The sequence below is a fragment of the Kogia breviceps genome, chromosome 12 (assembly GCF_026419965.1).
Source record: "Kogia breviceps isolate mKogBre1 chromosome 12, mKogBre1 haplotype 1, whole genome shotgun sequence".
NCBI classification, from domain to species: Eukaryota; Metazoa; Chordata; class Mammalia; order Artiodactyla; family Physeteridae; genus Kogia; species Kogia breviceps.
The window spans coordinates 66,316,794-66,344,733 of NC_081321.1; the positions used below are offsets into that span (position 1 = coordinate 66,316,794).

Here is a 27,940-nt window from a genome sequence, read left to right on the forward strand (position 1 = left end):
AGAGGGATGGATAAAGAAGATGTGTGTGGAGATATATATATATATATCTCCACATACACACAATGGAATATTACTCGGCCATAAAAAAAGAATGAAATAATGCCATTTGCAGCAATATGGATGGACCTAGAGATTATCATACTAAGTGAAGTAAGTCAGACAGAGAAAGACAAACATCATATGATATCAGTTATATATGGAATCCAAAAAAAATGATACAAATGAACTTATTTACAAAACAGAAACAAGACTCACAGGCATAGGAAACAAACTTATGGTTACCAAAGGGGAAAGCAGGGAGAGGAGGTATAAATTAGGAGTTTGGAATTAGTACATAAAAAGTACTATATATAAAGTACATAAAGAACAAGGTCCTACTGTTTAGTACACAATATGGTCCTATAATAAACCATAATGGAAAAGAATCTGAAAAAGAATGTATACTATACATGTATAACTGAATCATTTTGCCGTACACCAAACTAACACAACATTGTAAATCAACTATACTTCAACAAAAAATAAACACATTTTCAAAAAACCTAAATAAGGGGACTTTATATAAAAGAAATATCATCGTTAATCATCTAATATAATGAATGTCAAAATCTACTTACGTGTTCCTGCCAAAATACCGAAACTTATTTTTTAAAATTCAACTATTAATTTGAAAAACAATAACTCCAATTGATTAGAATATACTGAATATGTTTAGTCCATGAGTTCATTTTTAAAATCCATGAATAGTCAGTCATTATTAGAGGATGATAATGAACCAATTTATTCTGAAAACTAGCAAATAAAGGGAAAGATTCAAGCATTTATCCTTCCTTTTATATACAAACTGAATGATGCAGTAACAAAATCTGAGGACAGATTTTTTTTCTTTATACCATATTCTAGCTATAAATAAAGAAGAAATGACAGAAATAGACTATCACTACTTCTCATTCCATAATGGATCCCAGCAAAGATCAACGATGGCTGCTAATATCAAAAAAAGAGAGACAACCAGCTATAATGTTTGTAGAATAACAGACTATAATGTAATCTTGCCAGCCCTCCCTCCCCCATCAAGCCTGAATCCAATCAAGCCTCTACAGCGAGCTACCAATGAATGAAACTATAGATGTTAGAAGAATGTTAAATTATGCCAAAAGAATGCAATCAGCAAAATCCAGATTTTGGAAAACTGTACAGGACTAACGATTCAATTTCTTCAACAAATTTGCAAAAGATATAAAGTTGTAGAGGAGGAACCATAGAGACTTAAAAGATTTATCAACTAATCACATTGTGTGGGCTTTATTTTGGTGCCGGTTCAAAAATACAAACTAAAATGGCTCCACGCAAACACTTGTACGTAAATGTTTACAGCAACATTATTCATAATAACCAAAAACTGGATAAATGTGGTATAACCATACAATTGAATAGTATTCAACCACAAAAAGGAATGAAGTACTTAATTCATGATACAACATATATCAACCTTGAAAACTTTATGCTAAGTGAAGGTGGTACTAACCGGGTTTGTTTTGCCCAACGTGCAGCAAGCTAAAACGGTGAGACGCCGAGGTTTGCAGCAAAGCGAGGAGACGGGAGAGTAGGTCTCGAATCTGCTCCAAGAAGGCAAGGGGCTTGGGTGTTTATGCGATAAAGAAAAAAGAAGCAGGGCTGTCGGAGGCGAGGGGGAACTGGGAAAGGTGATTAGAAAAAGGTGCGATAATTATTGTTCTGCGCAGGCGTAACTATGCTACAGGCCTCTTCACATTCTAAAGTTCACGAGGGCGGAAGCCTGCGCATGCCCAGTTCAAGGGTCAGTGGTCCTTGCCGGTCCTAAGGAGCTCAGCTAAAACGAGACACAGCTGACCCTTGGCTCAGCTTGAAATAGATGCAGCTGACTCCAAGTTCCTGGAAAACAACTCAGTCAGACACCTTATTGTTCAGGCTATGTGCTGCTTTAGAGGTCATGAAAGTCTTAAAAACTTGATTAGTGAAGGCAGGTGAAATGGATTTCACCCATGGTTACAGAAGAAGCCAGACATATTGTAATTATTCCATTTATATGAAATATCCAAAATAGACATGTCCATAGAAGCTCATTAGTAGTTGCCAGGGACAGAGTGGGAAATGGGAAGTGACTGCTAATGGACACAGGGTTTCTCCTGGGATGATGGAAATAGTGGTGATGGTTGTACAACTCTGTGAAAATACTGTAAACCACTGAACTGTACATTTTCAAAGGCTGAATTTTATGTCATGTGAATTGTATCTCAATAAAAAATACAGCATTCATGAGAGCAAAAACAACAAACTGAAGTTTAGACTATTGGGCTACTTTGACTTTCCCAGTCCAATAAATTGAATCAAAGTAGCATATACCATAATCTGTTATAATTGGGAAGGACCTTACTCCCATAATTGAATCTCCCAGATAACTGAAGCTTATCATTTGGAGAAAGCTACATGGTTCCTAGCTTCCCACAATCCTCATCTCTGTATATCAGAAGCAATTCACCCCAAACTCTGGGAAGATTTAGTCCTTATCTTGGGACATTTTAGGTATATTCCTTCAAGAGAATTTTGCTGCAAATACGGTACAGGCCTTGTTTCCTGTCCTAAAAATTAAGATTCTGTCTTATTTGCCAGATATACTAGTTCTACTTGTGATTAAGTGCCTATGTTTATTTTATTTTCTTAAATAATATCCATTTGATTTTCTCATTACAAAACTAGAGAATGCTTATTATAGATTTTTTTAAATTACAGAAAACTCTCTTTTAAATTTATATCAACCAAAATTCTAGTACCTAAATATAACTATTATCAACAGTTTGGAGCAGTGCTTTCCAAACCTTTTTCTTCTCATCACGGTCAACAAAAGAAATTCATCAAAATTTCATGAAGATACCTAATAAGATAATTGGGGAGTTTATGGCATTGGCTAGAAGTATGACCATTTTGCTTTCAGAGTTTGGGCCTGAATTATATGTAATTTACAAAAATTTTAATAAGTTAATCCATCAAAAAAATCTGCCAAATTAAGTCACGTGAAAGGAGAGGCCTGCTCTACTAGGTGTTTTACTAGTTCCTGTTCTTTTCTAAGAAGTTTACTGAGGCCTGGTAATTTCAACAGCACCTTATACAGACTACTGTAATCATTTCAAAGTCCTCTTATAGATGGGTTACACGGTATGCAACATTTAAGATACCATTTTTTAAAATGAATATTTACTGGACTAAAAAATGTACAAAATTAACTTCCTTTAAGGTAAATTAAAATATTGTATTACTATAAAGCCAAGACTTTATGAAGAAGAAAGTTGAAGGATACAAAGAGGGGAGTTAAGAATTACTAGTTCCAGTGCTGGGTTCCATACATACTATTCTGATTACCTTCAGGTACCCAGGAAACCCTGAACCCGCAGGGTTCAAGAAGTGAAAAGGTGGCAACACAGACCAGCTTCCGGAGAGTATCCAGAAGAATGACCAAGGGTAAGATAACCACTGTTCTAAGGCTTTCACTCTCAGGGCCAGCTGGGTAAAATAGAGACTCTCATTGACATGGAGGCCAGATAAAAACAAGGATGACCGGGTATTCAGGAGCTGGATGACTAGGAACAAGTAACCCACCAATACTTTTAAAACAAGTAGCCAATAAACTATCATACTCTCTTCTTATAAACATAGCATGAGTGCCTTAACTCAAATTGATGCACTCTAATTTTGTTGTGGCAGCCAGACTTAGCAATTAATTATTTAGACTTAGTATCTAAGGCTTAGCAATTTCAGCTCCAAAACTCAATCTTGCTATATAATGTTTTTTTGAGTAGAGCACCTCTTGTCCCATGAAGTTTCCAGGAACTTCTACTCAAATAAAATGAGCATTATATCTTGCACTGATCGAGACACACAATGTTTTGGGCAAAGCACCAAAAAATTTAAACAAATCCCCAATAGAAATAGAAATAAATATCCAATAAGGGAAAACGCCACTTCATCTCAGAGAAGATGATGTGGGTTTTGACAATTATCACTGAGCAGAGATTACATATTACCTGTTTTCCACCCGGTGATCTTCTAAGCAATGATGATTACATAGCTCCTGCTCTATAGAGTGGATGATATGAATAAATAAGCATTAAAGGGCAATGTGATAAGTGCTTGGTTATGAATAACCATAGAAGCAAATATTGTAATCAATATGAGACATGTGAAAAGAGGCAGTTGTGATAAATAGAAATCGTTTGATGATCCACACTCCACAAATAGTCTCTTGTGAGTATTTTCTTACAGTCATAATCTTGGAAATAGGAACATCCGAGACAACATCAAGCTTCCAGTGATTCTGTGCTTTTTCAGCAAATTCTATTACCAAGGAAGGATACTTGTGCTTAGGAACAAGTAACCCACCAATAAAACATGTGCTTACTTCTAAGGCCTTTGATTTTCAAAACGCTGTGATTTTTTTAAAAAGAGTAGATTTTGATAGAAGTCTAGTGGTCAATTCTGAACTAAGAGTGACTTCACAACCCTTCGTTTCCCCTTCTAGCTTTTCCTTTCCCTCTTTCCTCTCTCCCTCTTTTCCTCCCTGCCTCTCCCCCTTCCCTCCTCCTCTGTCTCCATTATTTGCCTTTATACTAGATAGACTATTAAAAGCCCCAGAGTCCCAGAAAAGTCTTGCTGCCCACTTCTGAAGGTAGAGCTAAATTACTGCACCCTCAGGAAATCTCACACTAATCTTATAAGATCGTGCTTCATATTTTCCTGCGGCTGAAGTTATTGCTAAGATAATGTATTTATAAAACTTTTTAAGTAACACACCGCTGCCAAAAATAGTATTATAGTATTATCATATGTCCAAAGGCTGATTTTAATCATCACTTTAATCTTCAAAAGATAACTTATTCCATAGAGAAGACTGGGATTTTCTTCAAAGTCAGGAAAAAATAAGCTGTTTGATGAATTTAAATGGATAAGATTAAAGAAAAAGTTCTGCTGTGAGAGTTTTAGAAAGCTATAGAAAATACCAAACACTCAAAGAAGTAAAAATAAAGTTTGAAACATAAGAAGTCTAGCTGTCTTAGAATTATATAGGGAACATTAAAGAATTAATATCTTGAAATTACTTAGTTAAGAAAAGCAGCATATGTTCTTAGTGCTATTATATCATAAGATGAAAGAAAATCTAAAAGATTAAACCACGTTCATCTATAAAATGGTAAAATAATATAAAACAATCAACTATCACTTATTATATACTTATTTTTAAGCATAGCAACCACACACACACAATGTGCTACCTTCTGTCAAGCTTCAAATGCAAAAATTTCCAGGAGCAGCACAACAGATTGGTAAAGGGTAAAGCAGCCCTTGCTTCCTGCATTCTTTCTTCGTGATGTGATGTTTCTCACTAACCCAAAACAAAACTTGACACATAAGAAAAGAACTTGCGCCATGGAAAAGTCACACGGTCCCACTTCATTTTATTACAAAACAAATGCTATACTCTTCTGCAGCCATTCTTGTATTATTTATTTTTATGCCCTTTAATCCTCAAAATGCTGGGGTTTCCCAATCATGAATAAAAATTAGCAGGGCTGTTCATATTTCAGAAAGAGATGCAACGATCCTTCTCTGTTTACTGGGATCCGTTAGTGCTTTACAGTCATGGCAGTGAAACGACCTCCCTCACACAGCGTGTGTACACACACGTCCCAAACAGGAAAAAAAAAATCTTTTTCTGTAAGAAGTTTATAACTAGAGATCTAGTGACTGCAGTCAGGTCAGGTGAGGAGAATGATGCAGGTTAGGAGAGGAAGCACAGATTTACTGCCATCAAGACCATCAAATCTTGCTGGAGAGAACTAATTGATTTTGCCCTTTTCAGTTTTTGAGGGGTCAGCTAAAGTCTCCCTCTGTGAGAGTGGATAATGGAACAAGTGGTGAACTACACTAATGACTCTGTGACATACTTTCAGGCTCTGGTGTTATATAGTCTGAACACAGAAAGAATGTTCAACAAAGAGCCATACCAGAAGAGTCTGTAAAACCTTCAATTGCTACAACAGCTGAGAGAAGAGAATAGTCCCATTGAAAGGAAATTAATGAACAAGTGTCAAAATGGACAGTTGGTGTCAATTCCTAGAGGATTTGGAAGTGAGAAGTAGACTTGAGGAAACCATGTTAATAGAGCCCTGGTTTGTATGAAAAGAAAATCATACTTTACCAAATATCCATCATAGGAGTCATGCTTGTCACAATCCACATTACTCTGTGTTTAGTAAAAAGAATGCTTTATTAAGGGCTACGTAAGCACCTTACTTTGTTGATCTCCAAAAGCATATGATTGTCTGTTTTCTTGAAAACAACTTTAGAAAGAAATGCTACACTCAGCTGATGTGGTAGTTCTTGGAAGAAAATGTATCCACCATTTTGAGAAAAAAAAAAAGACTCTTTCAAGCCCAAGCTATCTTTTTTTTTTGCAAATTTCGAAAAGAGGCAAAGAACAAGGAATGGGAAGTAGCAAATAGAAATTAGACATTATGAAACTTTTATAAGATAGATTTACGTTAAAGAATTCAAAGAAATTAGGCAAGAAACTAGAAAATATCAAGCGATAGCAATTCCATTTGAAAACATGTAAAGACCTTCTGAAAGGAGATATAATATACATTTGCTCTTATTTAAGAATATTCAATCCTACCGTAGAGTATAAGAGGAAAAAATAGGGAGACTAGATGAAACTAAATATAAAAGCAAATGTCCTGGAAAACAGGTTAGAGACAAAGTAAGTGTAGCCTATGCTTGTCAACATAGAAAGGGATGGAGGGCCATTTAAGCATCAAATAACTAAATATGCCTGAGAAACCCAATATTTAAGAAGTCTTAAACTGACCACTTATTGGTGAATTCCAGTTTGGTCCACAGAATCTGCTGGCTGCCCAGTAGATTATAGGTGAGCTGTAGTTTTGACTAGGTGTATAGAGCATCCGTGTATTTGTTCAGACACCTTCCATCTGCTGAAATCCTTTGATCACCCTCAATTCTAGTCCTTGTAGATACTGTAAGTGGGGCAGACTGAAGGGGAAGGGAGAAAGACAGGATATATATGCATTGTGTAACTCAAGACTTGTATAGTATGGTCTCTCCACCCCACTTTTACCCTATCTTAAGTGTGCTAACCTACTCCGTCTTTCTCTTTCCTTCTTACTGTATATTTTTAAATAATCAAATAGACCATGAGTTTCAAGCATTTGAATTTGAGCATCAGTTTCATAACCTCTGGGACAGGCTGCCTGTACATGGCACTGTACATGGAAAATAGCATTGCATCATTATTTCCCAAAGTACAACACAGGTCCAAATCTCAGCCAACAGCTAGCAACAGTGCCTCTTTTGGTCACTAGAAAAACGGAAGTTATCCTACAGTTTGCCAAATAAACATTCAAAGGTCCTCTAAGGTAGTTTGCCCCTAGACTTTTTTTTTTTCCACTGAAGACTTCTGTTGGGCACTGTAAGGAGGCTCAGAATAAGAACTTCATTTTGATTATATAAATTACTGCTAGAAGAGCCAGAGTTTAGTTTATAAGCATGTGATTTTCAGGCAAGTAGATTAATTTCTCAATGCTTTACTCCCTCTTTAAAATGGAGATAAATCATACTTGATAAAACATTGTGAAGATGTAATGAAATCGGGTTTCCCTGATGGCGCAGTGGGTAAGAATCCGCCTGCTAACACAGGAGACACGGGTTCAAGCCCTGGTCCAGAAAAATCCCACATGCCGCGGAGCAACTAAGCCCGTGTGCCTCAACTACTGAGCCTGCGCTCTAGAGCCCACGAGCCACAACTACTGAGCCCGCGTGCTGCAACTACTGAAGCCCGTGCGCCTAGAGCCCGTGCTCCACAGCAAGAGAAGCCACCACAACGAGAAGCCGGCGCACCACAACAAAGAGTAGCCCCTCGCTCGCCACAACCAGAGAAAGCCCGCGCACAGTAACGAAGACCCAACTCAGCCTAAACAAATAAATTTATTTTTTTTTTTAAAAAGATGTAATGAAATCATTTATTTAAAGCACTTTGACACAGACTGCAACTTTTTTTTTCAGAATTGAATAATGGCTACAACTTTACAAAATAAAATATATATATAATTACTTTTTATTCTATACTCTAAAAGTACACATTCTGGAATATTACAGCTTAAATCTCATGATAGTTTATAGTTAAACAGAAGAAAATAAAAAAATAATTTAAATGATTTAATAGAAAGATTATACTTACATTGTGAAATTATACAGCACAGCTTTTCCAATCACAACATTTAGCCCAGATCTTGAAATCAGGGAAGATAAAACTTAACGTGATTAATTTTTATGTGACTAGTGGCACATTGAAAATATAATCCCTGTACTTAAAAAGCACCAGATTATATACAATTTAAACATTTTATAACTTTTGCCATGTTTCTATCACTTACTATCCTAAAAGCTAACATGCATTATCTCAAGGCGAAATGTCTGAGCTTCTGAAAAAGTATGAAATGTGTGTGTACGTCCGATTAAACAACTTTTCTTTCCAAACCGGTAGAAAAACTTTATGGAATAAATGTGTTTGTACAGTGGTGACTATTTGTCACAGTAGGCTCTGACATAGGCATTAAAGCACCAACTATTTTGGACAATATGTCATAACCAGCCAGTTGGAGGGCAGTAACAAAATACTTGGCTAACCATTCTATACTAGAGACATCTGTTTAGCTTAACAAGCTAGTAACATCAGAGCCTACTATAATTTGGGTCATCTGAATATCACAATTCATTTAGTTTTTAAAAGATGTAAATAACATTGAAAAATCATTCCATATATCTTAGAAATTTTAAACATTAGTTTTACATAGCATCATGGAAAATGTTTATGTAATATTTTAAGTGAAAAAGACCATATATACATGATATTGTATTATATCTATATTCTTAAAAATATGTAATACAAAATTCACATTATGTATTAGTACATTATATAAAATTTTGGGTCATATAGAAGACAAAAAAAGCACAGTATGATTTATTGAGGTGACACGTAGATGGATGATTTTTCTTCAATCAGAAGTTAAATAATATAATACCAATTTGTACTGTTTACTATGCACTAGACACTGTATATTGTTTATTAACATTGTTTTAATCATTAAAACAACCTTATAAGGTAATATTATTTCCATTTCATGGACTAGTTGAGACTTAGAGAAGTTTTTCTTTTTTTTTTTTTTTTTTTTTTTTTTTGCGGTATGCGGGCCTCTCACTGTTGTGGCCTCTCCCGTTGCGGAGCACAGGCTCCGGGCGCGCAGGCTCAGCGGCCATGGCTCACGGGCTTAGTTGCTCCGCGGCATGTGGGATCCTCCCGGACCAGGGCACGAACCCGTGTCCCCTGCATCGGCAGGCGGACTCTCAACCACTGCGCCACCAGGGAAGCCCGACTTAGAGAAGTTAAATAACTTGCCCAAGGTCAAATATTAGCAAGTGGCAGAGCTGAACCTAGGATTTAGATCTAACATCAAACCCCATATTTGTAATCACTATAATTATGTTTAAAGAAAAAAGTCTATGGGCCTCCCTGGTGGCGTAATGGTTGAGAGTCCGCCTGCTGATGCAGAGGACGCGGGTTCGTGCCCTGGTCCGGGAGGATCCGACATGCCGCGGAGCGGCTGGGCCCATGAGCCATGGCCGCTGGGCCTGTGTGTCCGGAGCCTGTGCTCCGCAACGGGAGAGGTCACAGCAGTGAGAGGCCCGCGTACCGCAAAAAAAAAAAAAAAGTCTACTTTATATATACTGCACTCTGTTCATTGTTCTTTTTTTATGAATAGATACTTGTCAGTATCTATCCTGTTTTTCCTGGAAGTAGGGTGACCAACTTGTTCTGATTTGTCCAGGATTTCCCAGTCTTTGTACTGAAAGTGGGACCTCCTGGGTACTTGTCCTAAGCAAACCTTTGCCAGTTGGTGACCCACAGGAAAGGAGTACATAGCCTGAAAACATTCTAATGGTTTACAAATGTTGCTCTCAAACTCCTAAATCTGAATGAAAATAGGGAGAGTGCAGAATTATAAAGAGAACTTTACTTTTTAAGCACCAAATAAGAGTTTCTCAGGTAGACGAGCATTTATGGTCTCTTCCCCTGGACACTGTGCCTAGAAAGTAAACGAGCCGCAGCCTCTTTCAGTAGCGTTTTGTGTCTAGTACACGAACTGAACACAGGTTTTTGTGGAAGTCCTGTTCTATTCCCAAGTGGAAGCAAAACTGGGGTGAGAGCGAAGAGTAAAAAATATATTTGAAAAATCTGAAGAGCAGCCTCTCTGGTTCCTCCTCTGCTCATCTTCGACACATTTCTTCAGAGCTATTTTGAAAAAGGCAGCTGCACAGCAGTCCCAGTAATCCAGATCCAGCCCCATTTCTCTGCTCAACTTCTCACTGCCACAGTCTGGAAGCTGCAGAGCATTCATTCGCCTTTAAAACATTCCCTTCTCCTCTGCTTGGTCTGTGCCCCTCCCCCATGTCCTCTGAAGTAACTCGAATGTTCTGTAAGTCTAAGTGCAAACTATTTTTACCACAGTGTTCGGGAATCTCTGGGCACACACTGTCTGCAGATTAGGTAAATTACAGGTGCATGGGTTCAGGTTACTCATTTAGCAGCCACAAGTTTAAAGCATGACTTTGCCTCTTCTGAATTTTCCCTTTCAGTCAGCAGGCCCTTCCTTCACCTTCTTCTCTTTAGGGCCACTTGCTGGCCTTGTTAGTTGATCCTTCTCCTGGCAGGCTGGACTTAGTGCTGTTCATTTTCTTTCTCTCCTTGCCTTCCTCCACCCCCTTTCTTTTACTCCCTTTTCTCCTCTTTCTTTCCACTGCTGAAAAAGTATAATTATTTTCTATCTGGCCCTCAGGTGTCCTTTCTCAGCTGTAACTGAAACTGCTTTCTTTGAACCCAGCTATGCAATAATATAGCCAAGTTCCTTAGGTATAACCCACAAAAATCTCTTCATCAGTTTCTGACTAACCCTGTGTCTACTTCTTCCCTGATCTTCCTCCTACTGTCACCACTACTCCAATCCACAGGTTTGTTAAAAATCTTTAGCTCTGCTCCCTAGAAATACCAACCCAACATCTCAGGAACTTATGTCTCCAGACCAGCCTTTCGCAAGCTTCCATTCACGACAGACCCTTCATTGTTATACACTCATAAAGAACCACATTCTTTTCCTCCAAAGTTCCTAGCTCAGGTAGTCATTTTTTTTTTTTTTTTTTTTCTGGCGGTACACGGGCCTCTCATTGTTGTGGCCTCTCCTATTGTGGAGCACAGGCTCCAGACGCGCAGGCTCAGCGGCCATGACTCACGGGCCCAGCCGCTCCGCGGCATGTGGGATCTTCCCGGACCGGGGCACGAACCCGTGTCCCCTGCATCGGCAGGCGGATTCTCAACCACTGCGCCACCAGGGAAGCCCGTGTCATTTTTTAAATTAGTGTCTGTCCCCCAGTAATTGGAAATTTGTTGAGGGCATAAATACATGAAACACAATTATCAGAGTCACTAGTTCTAATATTTTCACTTCCATTACCCCATTAACACAAATAAATCCCTAAATTTATCCTAAACATCTGTCTTAACAAGTCTAGGTATTTCAGTTAATTCCCTTTGGCTATTTCAATCAGAGGCCTTATGAACTGAGTATGGGAAGGAAGGAAATTAAAATTTGTTGAGTGCATATTCCATAACAAGGACTCAACATCTCAACATGTATATTTTTTTCCATTTTATGCTAACAACAAACCTGTGATGTATACATTACATATGCCATTTGATCTCTTATAAAACTGAGGCTTGGAATGTATCATTAAGAATGGCTAGAGGGCTTCCCTGGTGGCGCAGTGGTTGAGAATCCGCCTGCTGATGCAGGGGTCACGGGTTCGTGCCCCGGTCCGGGAGGATCCCAGGTGCCGCGGAGCGGCTGGGCCCGTGAGCCATGGCCGCTGAGCCTGCGCGTCCGGAGCCTGTGCTCCACGACGGTGAGAGGCCCGCGTACCACAAAAAAAAAAAAAAAAAAAAAAAGAATGGCTAGAACTTAGATTCTGGCTTACTCCGAGACTGTTTTTCTACCACATATCCACCATTGGCTGAGCTGGCCATAATCCTTTTCCTCCCACTCCTTTTCACGGAGAAGAAGAACTGGACATACTCAAGCTTTTGTGGAGATGATGGGAAGAAAATGCATTTACAAATAACTAAGCATGAAGTAAGAATAATGGGGTGGTAAACTATTTGAAAACTCTCAATTCTATCACTAACTTACTTTCACATTTTGTTATGAATGAACTCTAGGCCCCTGAAGTGATTTATTGACAGAATATTATTATTCTCTTATTATTATTTACTTTTTCCATAATTAAAAAATATATTTGAACTATTTAAACCTTGGAGGATAAACCTGTTTTGACCACTTGTCAAGATCTGTGTCTCCCAAGTTGTACTGAGAAATAATGTAATTGCAATTACAGGCGTCTCACATTTTGTTTGAGTTCCAAGAGTTCCGTATTTAGTTGTCTGGAATCATTGTGTATTTTCCCATTACCTAATCTAATAAAAAATGGTTATTTCCCAAGCTGGCATTTCCTTTTTTCTCTCTTCCCATCCCTACTCCCAATGCCCAAAACAACAACAAAAGAGGGAAAAATCTGTTTGAACAAAGGTGAATAACAACATTAATTTTATTGGCCTGAGTCCTAGAGAATGTTGTGAAAGGGGCTTTGTAGTTTAATAAGAAATCACAGTTCAATAGTGATAGTTGAAGTCACACAAAGAAATGCCACCCCTTTCTGGGAAGTTGCTCTTGATCAGCACCCCAAAGCTTTTTCTTCTTCTTTCTAGAATCTTCTCTACCTTTTGAACTCACTGTTTCTCTAGTGGCAACACTAAAATAAGGGAAAAATGAAGGAGAAAGTGCACACTTTCATATTCTTTAGCAGGCATGATGTGCAGGCTTTCTCATATCTACCCGATACCTCTTAAAATCAGTGGTGAGTCTAAGAATGGTGTCACCTTAAACGTTACTTCTTTTTTTCTTTTTTAATACATCTTTATTGGAGTATAATTGCTTCACAGTGCTGTGTTACTTTCTGTTGTGCAACAAAGTGAGTCAGCCATATGTATACATATATCCCCGTATCTCCTCCCTCTTGCGTCTCCCTCCCTCCCACCCTCCCTATCCCACCCCTCTAGGTGGTCACAAAGCACTGAGCTGATCTCCCTGTGCTATGCGGCTTCTCCCCACTAGCTATCTATTTTACATTTGGTAGCGTATATATGTCGATGCTTTGTTACTTTTGTCACCCAAGCAACAAAATTCCCTAGAAGTGATCTTTTTCTTATCTCATTTTTTCTCTATACCTAATTGCAGTAACAAAAATACTTTTATAGGTTTGCAACATTTTTGAAGCGATTTCACATTTTTAAAAACTTTATCATGACCTTTGAGAGTACGATGTCTTTGTCATTATACATGTTATGGGTGAAAAAACTGAGAATTTGCGATATTAGGGCTGACTAAGTTCTCATGGGCCCAAAACGATTGTGATCTAGGTCTTCCACCCCCAATTCCAGTGCGATTGCTCCCATTTTTTAATCACTTAGTCAATTTCACTCACCCTTCCAGATTCCAACTCCATAAGAAGAGATCATTTTTCACCATTTTATTCTTGTCACCCAGGACACTATCTGGCACTCAGTAGGTACTCCAAAAATGTTGAATAAATGAGTTTCAGATATTGTTATCTTAATAATCTCAGCAATAGTGCTATATAACTTTACTGGTTAAAATGACTTTTCAAATTGTCTTCACATTATAAGATACAGCACAGAGTGAGGTTAAGAGCACAGGGTAATTTTCTTTAATAGATGTTAGGCTAGTCCCTGAATTCTTGGAGCCTCCAATCTGGAGTCTTAACTGCTGATATTAGCAACCAGGGGAATGGCAGAAATGTCACAAAAGCATTGGCTTCTTATTATTCCCTGTGCCTACTTTTCCAAAAACAGAAAAATGGTTCTCACACTTTATAAGGAATTATTCAGCTGCACATAGCAAAAATGTAAAAACAGCGCTAAATGTCAAAACTTAACATCCCAAGTCTCTGGCTCAATAGGAAGAGACTATGAAGAATTATCTTCTGGAATAAGTGATTTAACTAACATATGTAACTAGTTTCTACGTCGTCTGGCCATTGAGTCCAAGGACATTGTCTTTGGTCTATTCATTTAAAAAATGAAATCATATTGAACACAGCCTATAATTATCACTGCTTGGGGTAGAATAAGAAGATCTTATGTTTCCATCTAGTTTTTCAGGCACTGACTATAAAGGCTAAAACCAGAGTTGACTGTCATCCCAAAGGCAATTTAAGGTTGAAAGGAGTCCTTCCAGAGATCAGGGAGGGAAAGGAAAGGAAAGGGAAAGGGAAGGGATATTTAAAAAATTAAATAAATAAATAAATAAATACAATAAAATGATTTAAATGGGAGAAAAAATAAATCTCTGCTACAGCTGTGCTTTATTTCCTTCATAAGAAATGGTCTTAGCCTTGACATAGCCTTATGCTTTAAATAACTAATGTTCATCAAGCGGCTAATATAAGGTTATATTCTTCATACGCATGGTATCATTTGATCGAATTCTCACCAAAATTCCATAAGGCAACCATTGTTATCTTAAAGAAATCAAGACCTAGTATTACCCATGCACACATAAATAGAAATTAACTCAGCTAAGACTTGAAGGGGCGTCTTTGGAATTTAGGGGTCCTGCACTTCACCCTTATCTTGTACTGCCTCCTCAACCACCAACCATACTTGTGTGTATTGGACCACGGGCAAACTGCAACTGAACATTCTGTTCCTTGGTTGGTATCTTGGTTGCTACCTTTCTCATCTGAATCCTATGAAAGAACTTATTTGGAGTCAGTGGACACCGAGAATGCTAATGAAAAAGCTATGACCCCACATTGTAGAACAGGAGCCTTAACAGAGGCATCTTGGAGTGGCACGTTGAATCCTGGAATACCAAATAGCTGTAGTGTGAGTCTTATTTCCACTAAAACTATTTTTCAAGAGACGTTATTACATTCAGTGCATCCCCATCCTCAGTCCCAGCCCTTACCTTATAGGTACCCCTGCTCCACCGTGCAGCAGGGGTACGGAATTCAGATCTTGGTTGCCACCCTCCAAAAAAAAAGATAGCCAAGGAAGGAATCTGAGCACCCTCCAGCCACCCCGCTTCCAGTTCCCAAACTGCCATTCAACCTTAGTAAATAGAGGAAAGAGATTTACCTGCTGCTATTGAGGCTGAAGCCTGAAAGTCATGTATAACCTTTGAAGGACTGTAATGGTTTTAATCACAGGAATGGCACCTTTTGGACAGGCAGGAGGGAGAAAAGAGCTGAAGCAGTCTGCAAACGTTAACCAAGCTATTTTGGAGCAATGGCTATTGCCTTTGAAATCTTTCATCATGGGTCTATACTTAGAATTCAGATGAGTCTGGGGGAGGGGAATGCGGCAGTGTTAATCCCCAGTTGTTCTGTAAGCAGGTTAGCATCTAAACTGCCCCACATTGAAGAGTTCGATGCTTTGTTTAACTTATTGGATTCTCTCTATGTATTTTGTTTTAACCTGTTCTGCATACAGGTTGTCACATCATTCTGGGGGGGGGGGGACACTTCTCAGTTTTCTTTCAAACTAGATGTTCTAGAGAGCACTGGCTGTAATCACATTGAGAGACTGATGCTCCATGACAGCTAAAAGTTGGATTGAGTTTCAGGAGCTTCTATATATAAAGCTGGGGTGACTTAAGTCACCGCACTAATTCAATGCCATCTGGGTGGCTCCTCTGGGTTTTTGAGCCCATCACCCCGTTCAGACCGAGTCAGAGGCCAAGGAGGAGAACATGATGATGGACCTTTTTGAAACTGGCTCCTATTTCTTCTACTTGGATGGGGAAAATGTTACCCTGCAGCCGTTAGAAGTGGCAGAGGGCTCTCCTTTGTATCCAGGGAGTGATGGTACCCTGTCCCCCTGCCAGGACCACATGCCCCCGGAAGCTGGGAGCGACAGCAGCGGAGAGGAACATGTCCTGGCGCCCCCAGGCCTGCAGCCTCCCCACTGCCCCGGCCAATGCCTGATCTGGGCTTGCAAGACCTGCAAGAGAAAATCTGCCCCCACTGACCGGCGGAAGGCCGCCACCCTGCGCGAGAGGAGGCGGCTAAAGAAAATCAACGAGGCCTTCGAGGCACTGAAGCGGCGCACTGTGGCCAACCCCAACCAGAGACTGCCCAAGGTGGAGATTCTGCGGAGCGCCATCAACTACATTGAGCGGTTGCAGGACCTGCTGCACCGGCTGGATCAGCAGGACAAAATGCAGGAGCTAGGGGTGGACCCCTTCAGCTACAGACCCAAGCAAGAGAATGTAAGCCCAGATGCTGCCGGGGCCGGCCGGGGAAAGCACAGGCTGATTAGTCGCCTTCCTTGGGGCCTTAACCTCCAGCTTCTCTGTCTCCGTTCGCGTCCTCCTTCCTCACCCGCCCCTCCCGCTCCCTCTCAAATGAACCCCCGGTGACCCGTGAACACGGGGTGCCTGCAATAGGCAGGAAATTCGTACCCGGCCTGAGGAAACAGGGGAGACCCCCTCACAGAGGGTCCCCTACCCCACCCCCGGAACCGATGTTTCTTTACTAATCTGCTGCCTCGGTTTTCCTCCAGCTTGAGGGTGCCGATTTCCTGCGCACCTGCAGCTCCCAGTGGCCAAGTGTTTCGGATCATTCCAGGGGGCTCGTGATAACTGCCAAGGAAGGTAAAGTAAAAGGGCACTGGACTGCGCTGGAGAACAGCCCGGGAGGGGACTGGGGTGTTCGCTGGGGGCAGAAAGCGCTCGGAGCCCAGCAGGAGCCTGGACGGTCCCTAAGAGACCGGCGCTCCTTGCGCGGGGACCCGACCTCCCGCGCGGTCTAAGCGGCTTGGCGCGGGGCGCGGGACTGCCGGCTTCCTCCTTCTTCCTTGGGGGGTTATGTGTATGCGTGTGTTTTCTGCGCTCAGGAGGGGCAAGCATCGATTCATCGGCCTCGAGTAGCCTTCGATGCCTTTCTTCCATCGTGGACAGCATCTCCTCGGAGGAACACAAACTCCCCTGCGTGGAGGAGGTGGTGGAGAAGTAACTCGGCGTCGGTGCTTGCGATGTCCTCCACGTAGCAGGAAGATCCCTCCCTCCCTCCTTCGCCTAATCCTTTAGGTCACGTTACAGCAATATTTAGGAACCCAGACCCAGGAGCTTGTGAAAGGGAAGGAGTCATATCCACAAAGAAACTTCTCGGAAACTGTTATGCACGCTCAGATGAAAAAGCCTTTCGGCTTTGGGCTTGTATTTGGGGAACCGCGAGTGGCTTAGATCTAGCAGTTTTGCTTTGTTTTTGTTTGGTTGGTTTTGTAATATATTTACTTTTATTACGGTGATCCTTTTGTGCCACGTTCAAAAGAAGTTCATTCCTGTTTAAAGCAAAGTGGGAACGTTGCATCTAAATGTTAGTGGTATTGAATATATTTTTGTAAATAATCTTAGTACTTTCATTTTTTTAGGTAAACCTAAGAAATGTATTTTAAACGTGTAATGACGTATTGTATATAAAATGTGCGAGGATCCTGGTATTGTAATATTAAAATATAAATTTCTATATGAACAAAGTTGTTCCTAATTTGATTCAACTGGAAAAAATATGTTTGAGGCGTAAATAAAGGTGAACCACATTTTAATTTAGAAATCACCCAAGCCCATTTATTTGGGCGTTTACTTATGGACTGATTTAAAGGGAGGAAAATGGGTTGTTTTTCTGTGTCTGAATTAAACTGTTCACTTTTCTATCTCATGTAGACCCCACACTTGTGGTTAGAAATGAAGACCTTCCGGAAGAAATCTGCCCTTTTCCCTTTTATCAGCATCCCTTTTCTTTCTATTTTAACTGTCCTTTACCTGGAGATCTGGGTGAGATTTACTTTCTCAAAGTTAACAACTGAATGTTCAATCGAGGAAAATCTCATTGTTACAAGAAATTACCACACAAAAATTCTGCTTATTTGCCTAAACAATCCTCAGCTAATTGAGCCCGAATTACTTTCCCTCTTTGACTTTACAGGCCCGGCCCTTCGTGAGGAAGCATTCATAGGGTGCACCAGGGGCTGCGCTGGCTTCTGAGCCAGGTCTCTGGTCCCTCCCGGGTTTTCTTGAACTAGACTGGTGGCTAGGAGACTGGAATAGCCTCAAGACCTCTGGTGGTTTGGGTTTGTTTTCCAAATAGAAAGATAAAAGAAAGGGACGATCTGTCTCATGAGGTGGGGTGGGCGTCTTTGAAGGAAGGTTGCTTCAAGAGAGGTAAGGGTTAAATGGCTGAGGGCAAGAGACAACAACACACATGAAACCTCTTAGCTGGACCAAATAGCAAAGCCCCAGAGAGGCTTGAAGCCCCAGGAGCTCCTCACCGTGAGGATTTTACAACGTGTGCCAGGTTTGTTTATCCTGTAACCTCAGGAAGAAACGACCACCAAGAATCACAGTGGGAAGTGAAGCAGAGGAAAGAGGCAAGCTATTTCTTTGGAATTGCTACTTCTCTCTTACATTCCGTAAATGGTACTTTCACTCCCCCCACCCCCCGCCTGCCCTTAACTGCTTCCTTCCCTCTTTTTTTCTACAGCTAGTCCTCAGTTCAGAAATGTGAAAATCAAATCTAATTCAGCACTTCCCAGCCCAAACTTCATTCCCAACGCTCCAGTCTGGACCCCGTTGCCCACCGCCAGGGTTCCAGATGCCGCCACAGACCGCGCCCCCCGCAGGCATGGAGCAGTGTCTTGCCCCTTTAGCATTTCAAAAGGCTTCTTCCTGGGGATAATAGTTACTCAATTTTCTGAGTGTATGGATAATTCCACTTTCTCCTAAAATCCAGAAAGCTTCATAGAGGAAACTGATCTTGACATATAATCCCTCTCAAAAGTGTGAGAGAAGTAGGTGGGAGTGTTAGTGGATGCAAACTGCTGAACCTCTGTGCGCCGGAACTGGATTGAATCTTCGCTGCTACGGTGTAAACGTGGAACTATCACTGCTCCTCTCTTCTTCCCGTTTCCTCATTTATAAAATAATGGGGATGACTATAATAGTGCTTAACTCCTGGGGTTCTGAAGAGTCACTGAGATAAAGCTCTTAACCAAAACAGGACACAAAATAAACACTCAATGTCAGCTGTTTTGATTTTGGAAAATCAGATTCATGCCACAACTGAAATCAGATGTCATAAGTGACCAGGTGAACTCATTTACTTTATAACTGCGCATATATTTATAATAAGATTTGTGTTATAGTCTGCTCATCAGCAGAAAGCTTTTTATCAATTCATGGACTTTAATTGCTGATAGATTTTATTCAGTCTTTGCAAATCAAATCCTCTCTATCTCGCTTGGCTGGGTAACTTGAGAAACTGTTTGGAATAAGTTTGCCTATAGAAGTTTCTTCATTAAATAGAGCAAATATTTCCCAAAGACTTCATGTGACCTCCACTGCTATAGCTGACATGTTAGGCTTTCCAATGAAATCCTTGGTGTGTTTGCAATTTAAATGTTTTTATTTGATATTAATGATGATAAGCTTGACTAAGGCCAAAGCCAAAACAAACAGGGCTGTGGAAGCAGAAAATCAAGATGTTAATAACTTGGTAAAGATAAGCAATTTGAGATTAAAACTGAGCCTCTTTCCAGAGGCAGGCATGAAGTTATCAAGTATAAAATAACGAGTGACTTTCTCTTTTATGTTACTATAGAAATAATTTGTAGAATGTCAAATGTCAGCTTTCTGAAACTAACATTAATCATCACACCTGGATCATTGAGTTTCAAGCCTGAACGTAGTGGAAATCCACTTATGTCTAACGGACTCATTTTTTTTTTAGACTCTTTCATATGTTTTTAGGGTGGAGGTGTGGTGCTAAAATTCAGTGTTCCCAAGTCCTCTTGAAACTGGCAGAGAAGTCTTGGGCTGCTAAAGTGACCTCTATCCCTATTAAGACATTTCTTAACTCAAAGTTAGAATTTACCCATCTGTGCTTTTCTCTTAGTAATATTTTATCCCTTTTATTCATCTCAAAACCTTCCTCCAACACCTTATCTGGAAAAAATATTTGAAAATATTTTAAACTTTGAATATCTCATTTCCTACTCTAATGCATTAGTAAATTAGCAATAGCATGGCATTTCCTCAAAGAGCTAAGCCATCAAGACATATCTCCAACAGACTCCTCCAGTCACTCCCTTAAAGTCAGAAGAAGTGTTACAAAAGATGACCCTCCTTCCTAGAGGTTTCATTCTGAAAAAGCAGTTTTTTGCAAGCCTAGTTCTGAGTCATCCTGTGGGACGGAATGCCTATGCCATGTGCTGGAACAAAGATAATGCTGCAAGGACTGGCTACTTTCTCTACTCTCAAGGCTGCTAAAAGTCCTTACTTAGGCCTTTGATCTCTCCTGGGAGTCTTCGAATTCAAGCAGAGGCCAATGTCTTCCTCAGCTGTCTTCTCCACAAATTCTTCCAGCAGCTTTGGCAGGTACTAATGTGTTTACTTAGGTGTGCCTGGTTCCCAGAGCTAATAGCGGTTTGGAATTGTTTAGCACATTGTTACGTCAGATATAATAAGCAAAAATTTCAAGAACAACTCCCTTGGTCCAGGAGTTGATAAGGGTCTCAGGCAGGGGCAGAAACGAATTGAAATCAACTTATCTTCCTAAGCATATTTGATTTCTCCTGCTAAGAGAGGCATGGAGAATTTTCAATTGTGCAGAATTCCTAGGGTGGGCAAATTTTACTTAAAAAGGAAGCTCTAAGCATCATTTTGCTGGTGTGGTCTGTCCATCAACACTAGGATCATTGCCATAATGGTTAAACTAAAATACGTTCTCTTTAAAAAAAAAAAAAAAAAAAACTTGATGATTACTTAAAGGTCTTTGCAATTAAAACCTGCTTACAAGTCTAAATTGTAAGAAAATTAAGCATGTGTTTATTTTTATTCAGAATGTAAAATGACACGAAAATTTTAAAACATTATATCTATTGATAACTTCACCAGAACCTTGGTGGGCATTCATTTATAACACCCAGCTGGGCTGAGTTTTCCTCCCATCATCTGACTACTGTGATACTTTCCTAGCAGACAGTCAGTGTGGGAATATCATTTCTAACAACCCGTTTACATATTAGACAATCGTGAGTTTTCTCTGCATGGAAGACATGCACTTCTCTGGAGAAATAGTGGAAAACAGTATTTTCATTCTTTTCTATGAGAAGCAAAAGCCAATCTAGTCTGATTTTGAGAAGAGGCCACCCAGATGTGCACTGTAAACGACCTTTTTTTAAAAAAAGTAAATTTTAACTTTTTTCGTAATTCTCTGTTCAATTTTCCCACTCAAAAAAAATTTTTTTTTCTCTGTCTCGTTCACTCAGTTTCGCATTTTCCCCTCCCACGGTCTTTCCTGGGAAAAGAGCAGGGGAATCTCTCCCGAATTAGGGGAGCCCAGCCATCTTTGAGGCACTGGCTTCCTGCCTTCTTTGTACCCTGCCTCCCATTTTTTGATCTCTTTCTCCGCTCGCCCCTGACAGAGGTCTAAAAGTTTTGTCTCGTTTTTTTAACTTTGGTGCTCTGAGATCCTGTTTTCAGCACTTGGGTCCCAAGGGTCCTCAACCCTGGACCCTGTTTCCCCCCTAGCAAGTCCCATTAAGCCGCCGGGCGCTTGTGTTTTCTCGGCTTCTTTAGTTCCACTCACCCGCGGCACTCTGGTAAATTTGTTTGAGATCACCTTACCAAAGACAGCCCTAACCTCTGAGAACCACCGTTCCTGACAGAGCCTCCTGAGTGACAGCGTCTTTCCCAGCCCCGGAGCCGAGGGAAAGCTGTCGGGGACCGGCGTTTGCGGGTTTCTGCTCCGGAGCTAAGGACGCGCAGTGAGAACGAATTGATTCAAGGAAAAAAACAAACGAAATTCACCTCTAGGAGCGCAAGCTCTCCAAGGGGATGCCTAGTTTCCAATTCTGTGTGACCGGGGGGCAAATGGCTTACTCCTTGTGCTTGGTTACCTTCTTTTAATAATGGGTCCAGTTACAGTCGCCACAAAATTGTTGTAAGTCATAGACGAGTGAATCCATGGAAAGGGTTGGGAACAGTGCTTGGCAAATAGAAAATTCTTAATGATTGTTTGCTCCACACATCCCACGCTGAGCAGTTTGGGTGCAAAGCACATTAGGTGCCTGGTGGAAAAAAATCAGCTGAAAGGCAAGATAACTTCTATCTTCCACTTAAAGTTTATTTGTGCCCAGATCTTAAATCGGCACACAACTCAGTTTTAGCTTCGGCCAGTGTGTGAACTTCTGGACTCTCTAGGCAAAGAAAGTGGTACTATTGCTGCTGACCAGAACCTGTGGGACTTGGCTGAGAATTCCCAGATGAGAATATCTACCCGTGACTGTGTCTGAGAGGTAGCAATGTGCATGGTTTGGAATGTTTCCACCCGCTTGGATGAGTCCTTTAGGAACTTAATTCTTTTATCTGGTGTAGCCCCGGGTACCTATTCATTTCAAAGGCATCCACTTGTTAATAGTCCTAAATACGGTACAGATGAATTTCCCACAGGCCTACTAAGCAGCCCGTTGGTATGAAAGGGCCTGATTTTTGAGTGTGGATGGTGATGGTGGTGGTGTCTTTGTCTTAGAGATGACAGAACTTGGAAGAGAGGGCTGAGGCGGGGGCATCTGTAGCAAACCTTGGTGACTGACACTCTCCCACCTCTGGCTTCTGGGACCTTCACTTTGGAGTACAGATTTCACCTGAAAAAAGTTAATACTGCTCTGGCTCCTGCAGACAGGGATCTGCCTGCCAGGGATGCTTTCGGAAAATAATTTTAGGAAAAAGTAATAGAAAAGAAAGCTCCCCCAGCCCCCAGTACGTTCGGAGTCACAACAGTCACTGGACTGTATGACCCAAGATCAAGGTGAGAACTCTCCTCTTTGAATGAGGCTACAAGGCCTGATCCCAAACCTCAGAATGCTTTACTTGTTTAGACCTGAAGTAAGAGCTCTTCCCATGTATAAACAGCAAGCCCCACCCCCCCACCCCCCCTCAAGTGATTTGGTAGTGGGTTAAGTAAGGGTGGAGGAGGATTGACAAAAGCTGATTAATAGGTTCATTGTCACTTAAATGGCAGCCCTCCCCTCTCGCCTTCTAGCCACCAAAGTTTCAAAGACCCTGCTGTGATTGCTTTTCTGGAAGGCTTTTGTCGCCAAAGTGTGTGAAGTTTCTCGGATTGGAGGAGTTGGAAATTTTACACGAGCCAAGAAGGATTGCTGTGCCGGCAGCTGGGACGCATCTGTAACGGTGTTAGTTTGCCTGAAAGCAGAAAATTAGCGACCCCAAAGCCCTGCTTGGCTGTTTAGTCTGTAGAAACGACAGGGCGGAGCAGAAAGAGAGGGAGAAGGGAGACGCGCCCCTGGAGAGAAGTTCGCCGTCTAAAACTGGGTTTCTTAGAATACAGATCTTAAGAGGCGCAGTCAGTGTGTATCTTCCGCCGGCTCAGGGCCCATCAAAGGTCTGGCGCAAAAGAGGAGGCGCTCAGCAAACATGCGCATAAGCGGGAAAGAGAGGAAGGGAGGTGTGTTCCTGGCCACCTGGCCCTCCTGTGCCCATGCCTTTTGGATGAGCATAGAGAGAGAACTCAGAGCGGGCTCTGTCTTGGGGAAAAGGAACCTCCCCCTCCCCGCTTACCCCCAATAACACAGAGCCTACAAAATGGCAATATGATGAGAAACAAAACAGATTTTTAAAAAAATCTAGATCCACTCCATTATTGAAAGTGCCACTTCAAGTTTTAGCGACCGTTATTTGGCCTACGGGCTGAAAAAATGCCTGACACAACTAAAGTTCATGAAGAAGAGAAACACCTGAAAATAAAGTGATTCCCTCATGTCCCGGACTGGGAAGGCAGGTCCGCTTTTGGTGTCAGCTGAAGTAGGGAGTTCTATTTACTAATTATCTTTTTTTTTAATGTGAGAGCAATCGTACAAAGTTGATTTCCTTCGTTCCTTTTGTCTGTGACACCCTTTAAGTGTCCCTTGGTTTAGGTAATCTAGAGTGTGCATGCAAGTAAGCGGGTTGGGGAGCCATCCATCACCCCCGCCCCAGCAGAAATGCAGTAAAACCATTAGCGTCAAAAGGGGCAGTAAACAGCAAGTTGTCTCTAGAGGAAAGGCGGAGGTTTGCCCAGACAGCCCCGGCGGGGGTTGCGGTGGGATATGCTAATAGTACGGGGCCACTGGGGCCGGCCTCCCTTCCCCAAGAATATATAAAGAGCCTCAACCCCAGCGCGGCCGACCCAGGCCGCCAGGCTTCTGCCCTTGTTAATTACCGGAGAAACCAACCAGGGAGCTCCGCCCGGGACTCGCCTGCCCGCAGCGGCGCCGGGCTCCGGTTTCTCCGCTATCTCGCTGCCGCCCAGGTGCACCTCGTGCCTCTCCGCAGAAGATGGACATGATGGATGGCTGCCAGTTCTCGCCTTCTGAGTACTTCTACGATGGCTCCTGCATCCCGTCCCCCGAGGGCGAGTTCGGGGACGAATTTGAGCCGCGAGTGGCTGCCTTCGGGGGGCACAAAGCAGACCTGCAGGGCTCAGACGAGGACGAGCACGTGCGAGCACCTACGGGCCACCACCAGGCCGGCCACTGCCTCATGTGGGCCTGCAAAGCATGCAAGAGGAAGTCCACCACCATGGATCGGAGGAAGGCGGCCACCATGCGTGAGCGGAGACGCCTGAAGAAGGTCAACCAGGCTTTCGAGACGCTCAAGCGCTGCACCACAACCAACCCCAACCAGAGGCTGCCCAAGGTGGAGATCCTCAGGAATGCCATCCGCTACATTGAGAGCCTGCAGGAGCTGCTGAGGGAACAGGTGGAAAACTACTACAGCCTGCCGGGGCAGAGCTGCTCTGAGCCCACCAGCCCCACCTCCAGCTGCTCTGACGGCACGGTAAGAGAGAGCTCTGCACCTACTAGGCCCTTCCGATCTTTTACAAAAACGTTTACATCTCATTTAGGCCAGGTGTAGCGACCAAACAGCCAGTAGTTATTGGTGGATAGCTGGGGGTGGGGATGGGGAGGCAGTTGCTGAAAGAGAAGAGAGGTGCTGCATTTAGACAGATGCCAGGAAACAGGTAGCTGTGGACCAGGAGTTTAGTTTGACTTCCTACCAAGTTCTAAGTGTACATCGTAGGAGGAGGTTGTCACGTGAGATAGGTGGCTGTGGATGATCAATCAGATGTTTTCTCTACAACTTAGTTTATTTCCAATATATACCACCAGTGGCCCCTGCCATACACTAACATCTAAAGGCAACCGTGTGAGGCTTCCACTGTCCCGCAGTTTGTAACTTAAGAAAGAAATGCCTGTGTGGCCCGAGTCGCTGCTCTGCTGAGGCCTGGCTGGAAGATGTTGATGCATTCTTTACAGAGGGCGTTTGCGCCAACTCTGCCAGGTTTTAATGTGTTTTTGCCTTGGGAAAGTGCTCTCTCTGAATTGGTGTGGCTTCCTTCTACTCCAATCCATTTTGCATGGTTAACCCAATGCACATGGCTGTGAATTCCACCCGCCCTCTTCCTTTTGCTGCCTCTCTGCTCTTCTCCAAGCACAGAGATTGACCTCAGTGCCCTTGCAATTTGGTGAGGCTAGCCCTTCCTAAATCAAGGCAATGAAGGTATTTGAGAGTGGTCAGTTTATGGAGCCGGTGGGCAAGCACTGCCTCACCCTAGGTCAGAGCATCTTTTGCCAAGACCTGAAAACAAATGCCTTCTTTTGTGTCTTTTATTATAGCCCGAATGTAACAGCCCTGTCTGGTCCAGAAAAAGCAGCAGTTTTGACAGCGTCTACTGTCCTGATGTACCAAATGGTAAGAACTGATGGCTTCAGAGGAGTTTAAAAACCAGTTCAACTTCACAATTCAGCCTATCAAAGCAGAGTCTGTTCTTCCATGCAGTATTGGGAAAAGGATAGAATGGTATTTATGGCGTTTTGGGACAGAGCGAAATAAACACACATCTTCTGCTCAAAATCCCCTTAACAGATACATCCATGCACACACACAGACGTAGGAGCTTTTGCTTGAAATATTACCGGGGTGCTTCTCCACTCCCCACCTTCATCCCCGTGAATTGCTAGATATTTGTTGCAAATTTCTACATCAGGCCTTCTGTGACCACCTGACCTCTGGGTTTCAAAGGAGCTGACCTGCTGCTTAAGGGGAAACATAAGCAAGGATTTTTTTTTTTAAATGGGTTTCTCTTTGTATCCTTAGTATATACCACGGATAAAAGCTCCTTATCCAGCTTGGACTGCTTATCCAGCATAGTGGATCGGATCACCAACTCAGAGCAACCTGGACTGCCTCTCCAGGACCCAGCCTCTCTCTCCCCAGTTGCCAGCACCGATTCTCAGCCTGCAACTCAAGGGGCCTCTAATTCCAGGCTCATCTATCATGTGCTATGAACTAAAAATCTAGTCTAGATCATTTCTGCCAGGAGGGCCTATTACACAGGAGGAAAGAGGCCCCAAAAGTCCAAAAGCAAGACAACCTGTAAATAAACATTTCCTTTCAGTTGTAAATTTGTAAATATTATCTTGCCACTTTATAAGAGAGTGTATTTAACTAAAAAGTCACTGTTGCAATTAATAATTTCTTTTCTTCTTTTCCTTTGTCTTGCTTTAGATATATAGTTCCAGAGATACTATTTCTTATAGGGGGCAGCTCATCAAAGGTAGCTTGTTGCAATGCTTAACTTATATTTTTTTACAAATATTGCTTATCAAAATATTACATCTGATGTTTAGAGCTTTATTTTTCTCTTTAAAAAACTTTAGAATAGCTGTAAATCAGTTATAGGGAGTTTTATATATATTTAACTTTTTTGCTTGTCTCTTTAATCCTTTGATTATATTGTGTTAAATAAAAATATAACAATACTGCCTAATGGTATATATTTTGATCTTTTCTTATAAGAAATGCATCTTTTTAATGTAAGCACAAAATAGTATTTTGTGGATGATTTCAAGATATACGAGATTTTGGAAATTCCACCACAAATAAAATTGTTTAAATGAAGGAACATTTTGGTTTATGATTTTGGTGAAAGAACCCCCTAATGGAGTTGGCAGTCATTGATATATTTTTAAGGTGGGGCTGAAAATGCTGAAACAGTTGGTTTTGTAGATAAATCTGAATATTTATCATCTCATGGACTCAGTTTAGGTCCTGTTGGTGTCACAGATGAAAATACCACATTTCTATTTTAAGCATACTTCAAGGGAGCCTGCTAGCTAAAATTTTTCTTCCATCTTTTTTTTTTTTTTTTTTTTGCTACACGGGCCTCTCACTGCTGTGGCCTCTCCCATTGCACAGCACACTCTCCGGACGCGCAGGCTCAGCGGCCCAGCCGCTCCACGGCATGTGGGATCCTCCCGGACCGGGGCACGAACCCGCGTCCCCTGCATCGGCAGGCGGACTCTCAACCACTGTGCCACCAGGGAAGCCCTTCTTTCATCTTAATGTTGCACCATATAATGTCAAGCGGTGTGTGTATGTGGGGGAAAGATAGAAGTTATTCAGGACAATAAAATATTTTTAAACAAAAAGAATGTACAACATTACATCATTTTAATATCTACAGTGCATTAGAAATCATGAGTTAGGTCATATCTACTTGCCTGAAAACATCTTGATACATTAGTATATTAATATTGTCAATAAAATATTTAAAGGTATTGAGCGTTTTTGTGTATTATTAAAGT

At 41.5% G+C, this 27,940-nt stretch overlaps 3 protein-coding genes across 7 annotated transcripts in view; 2 read left to right on the forward strand and 1 right to left on the reverse strand.

Moving 5' to 3' along the window:
* The window catches only part of LIN7A (lin-7 homolog A, crumbs cell polarity complex component), a 378,966-nt gene that overhangs the window by 67,499 nt on the left and 283,527 nt on the right, over nt 1-27,940 (reverse strand). The window lies entirely within an intron of this gene.
* Nucleotides 15,239-17,773, forward strand: MYF6 (myogenic factor 6). The gene is made up of 3 exons (XM_059081657.2): nt 15,239-16,505; nt 16,799-16,889; nt 17,132-17,773. The coding sequence occupies exons 1-3, from the start codon at nt 15,987-15,989 to the stop codon at nt 17,248-17,250; spliced, it is 729 nt and encodes a 242-aa protein (XP_058937640.1). The 5' UTR covers nt 15,239-15,986; the 3' UTR covers nt 17,251-17,773.
* Nucleotides 17,860-27,912, forward strand: MYF5 (myogenic factor 5). 5 transcript variants are annotated; one of them, XM_067009826.1, is made up of 5 exons: nt 17,860-19,382; nt 20,310-23,103; nt 23,338-25,130; nt 25,970-26,045; nt 26,451-27,912. In XM_067009826.1, exons 3-5 carry the CDS (start codon nt 24,630-24,632, stop codon nt 26,639-26,641), a joined length of 768 nt encoding a protein of 255 aa, XP_066865927.1. In that variant the 5' UTR covers nt 17,860-19,382; nt 20,310-23,103; nt 23,338-24,629; the 3' UTR covers nt 26,642-27,912. The 5 variants fall into 5 exon arrangements, with proteins under 5 accessions (XP_066865927.1, XP_066865926.1, XP_066865929.1 ...); XM_067009825.1 differs by having other exon boundaries at nt 20,310-20,669; nt 21,873-25,130; XM_067009828.1 differs by having other exon boundaries at nt 20,310-20,669; nt 22,825-25,130.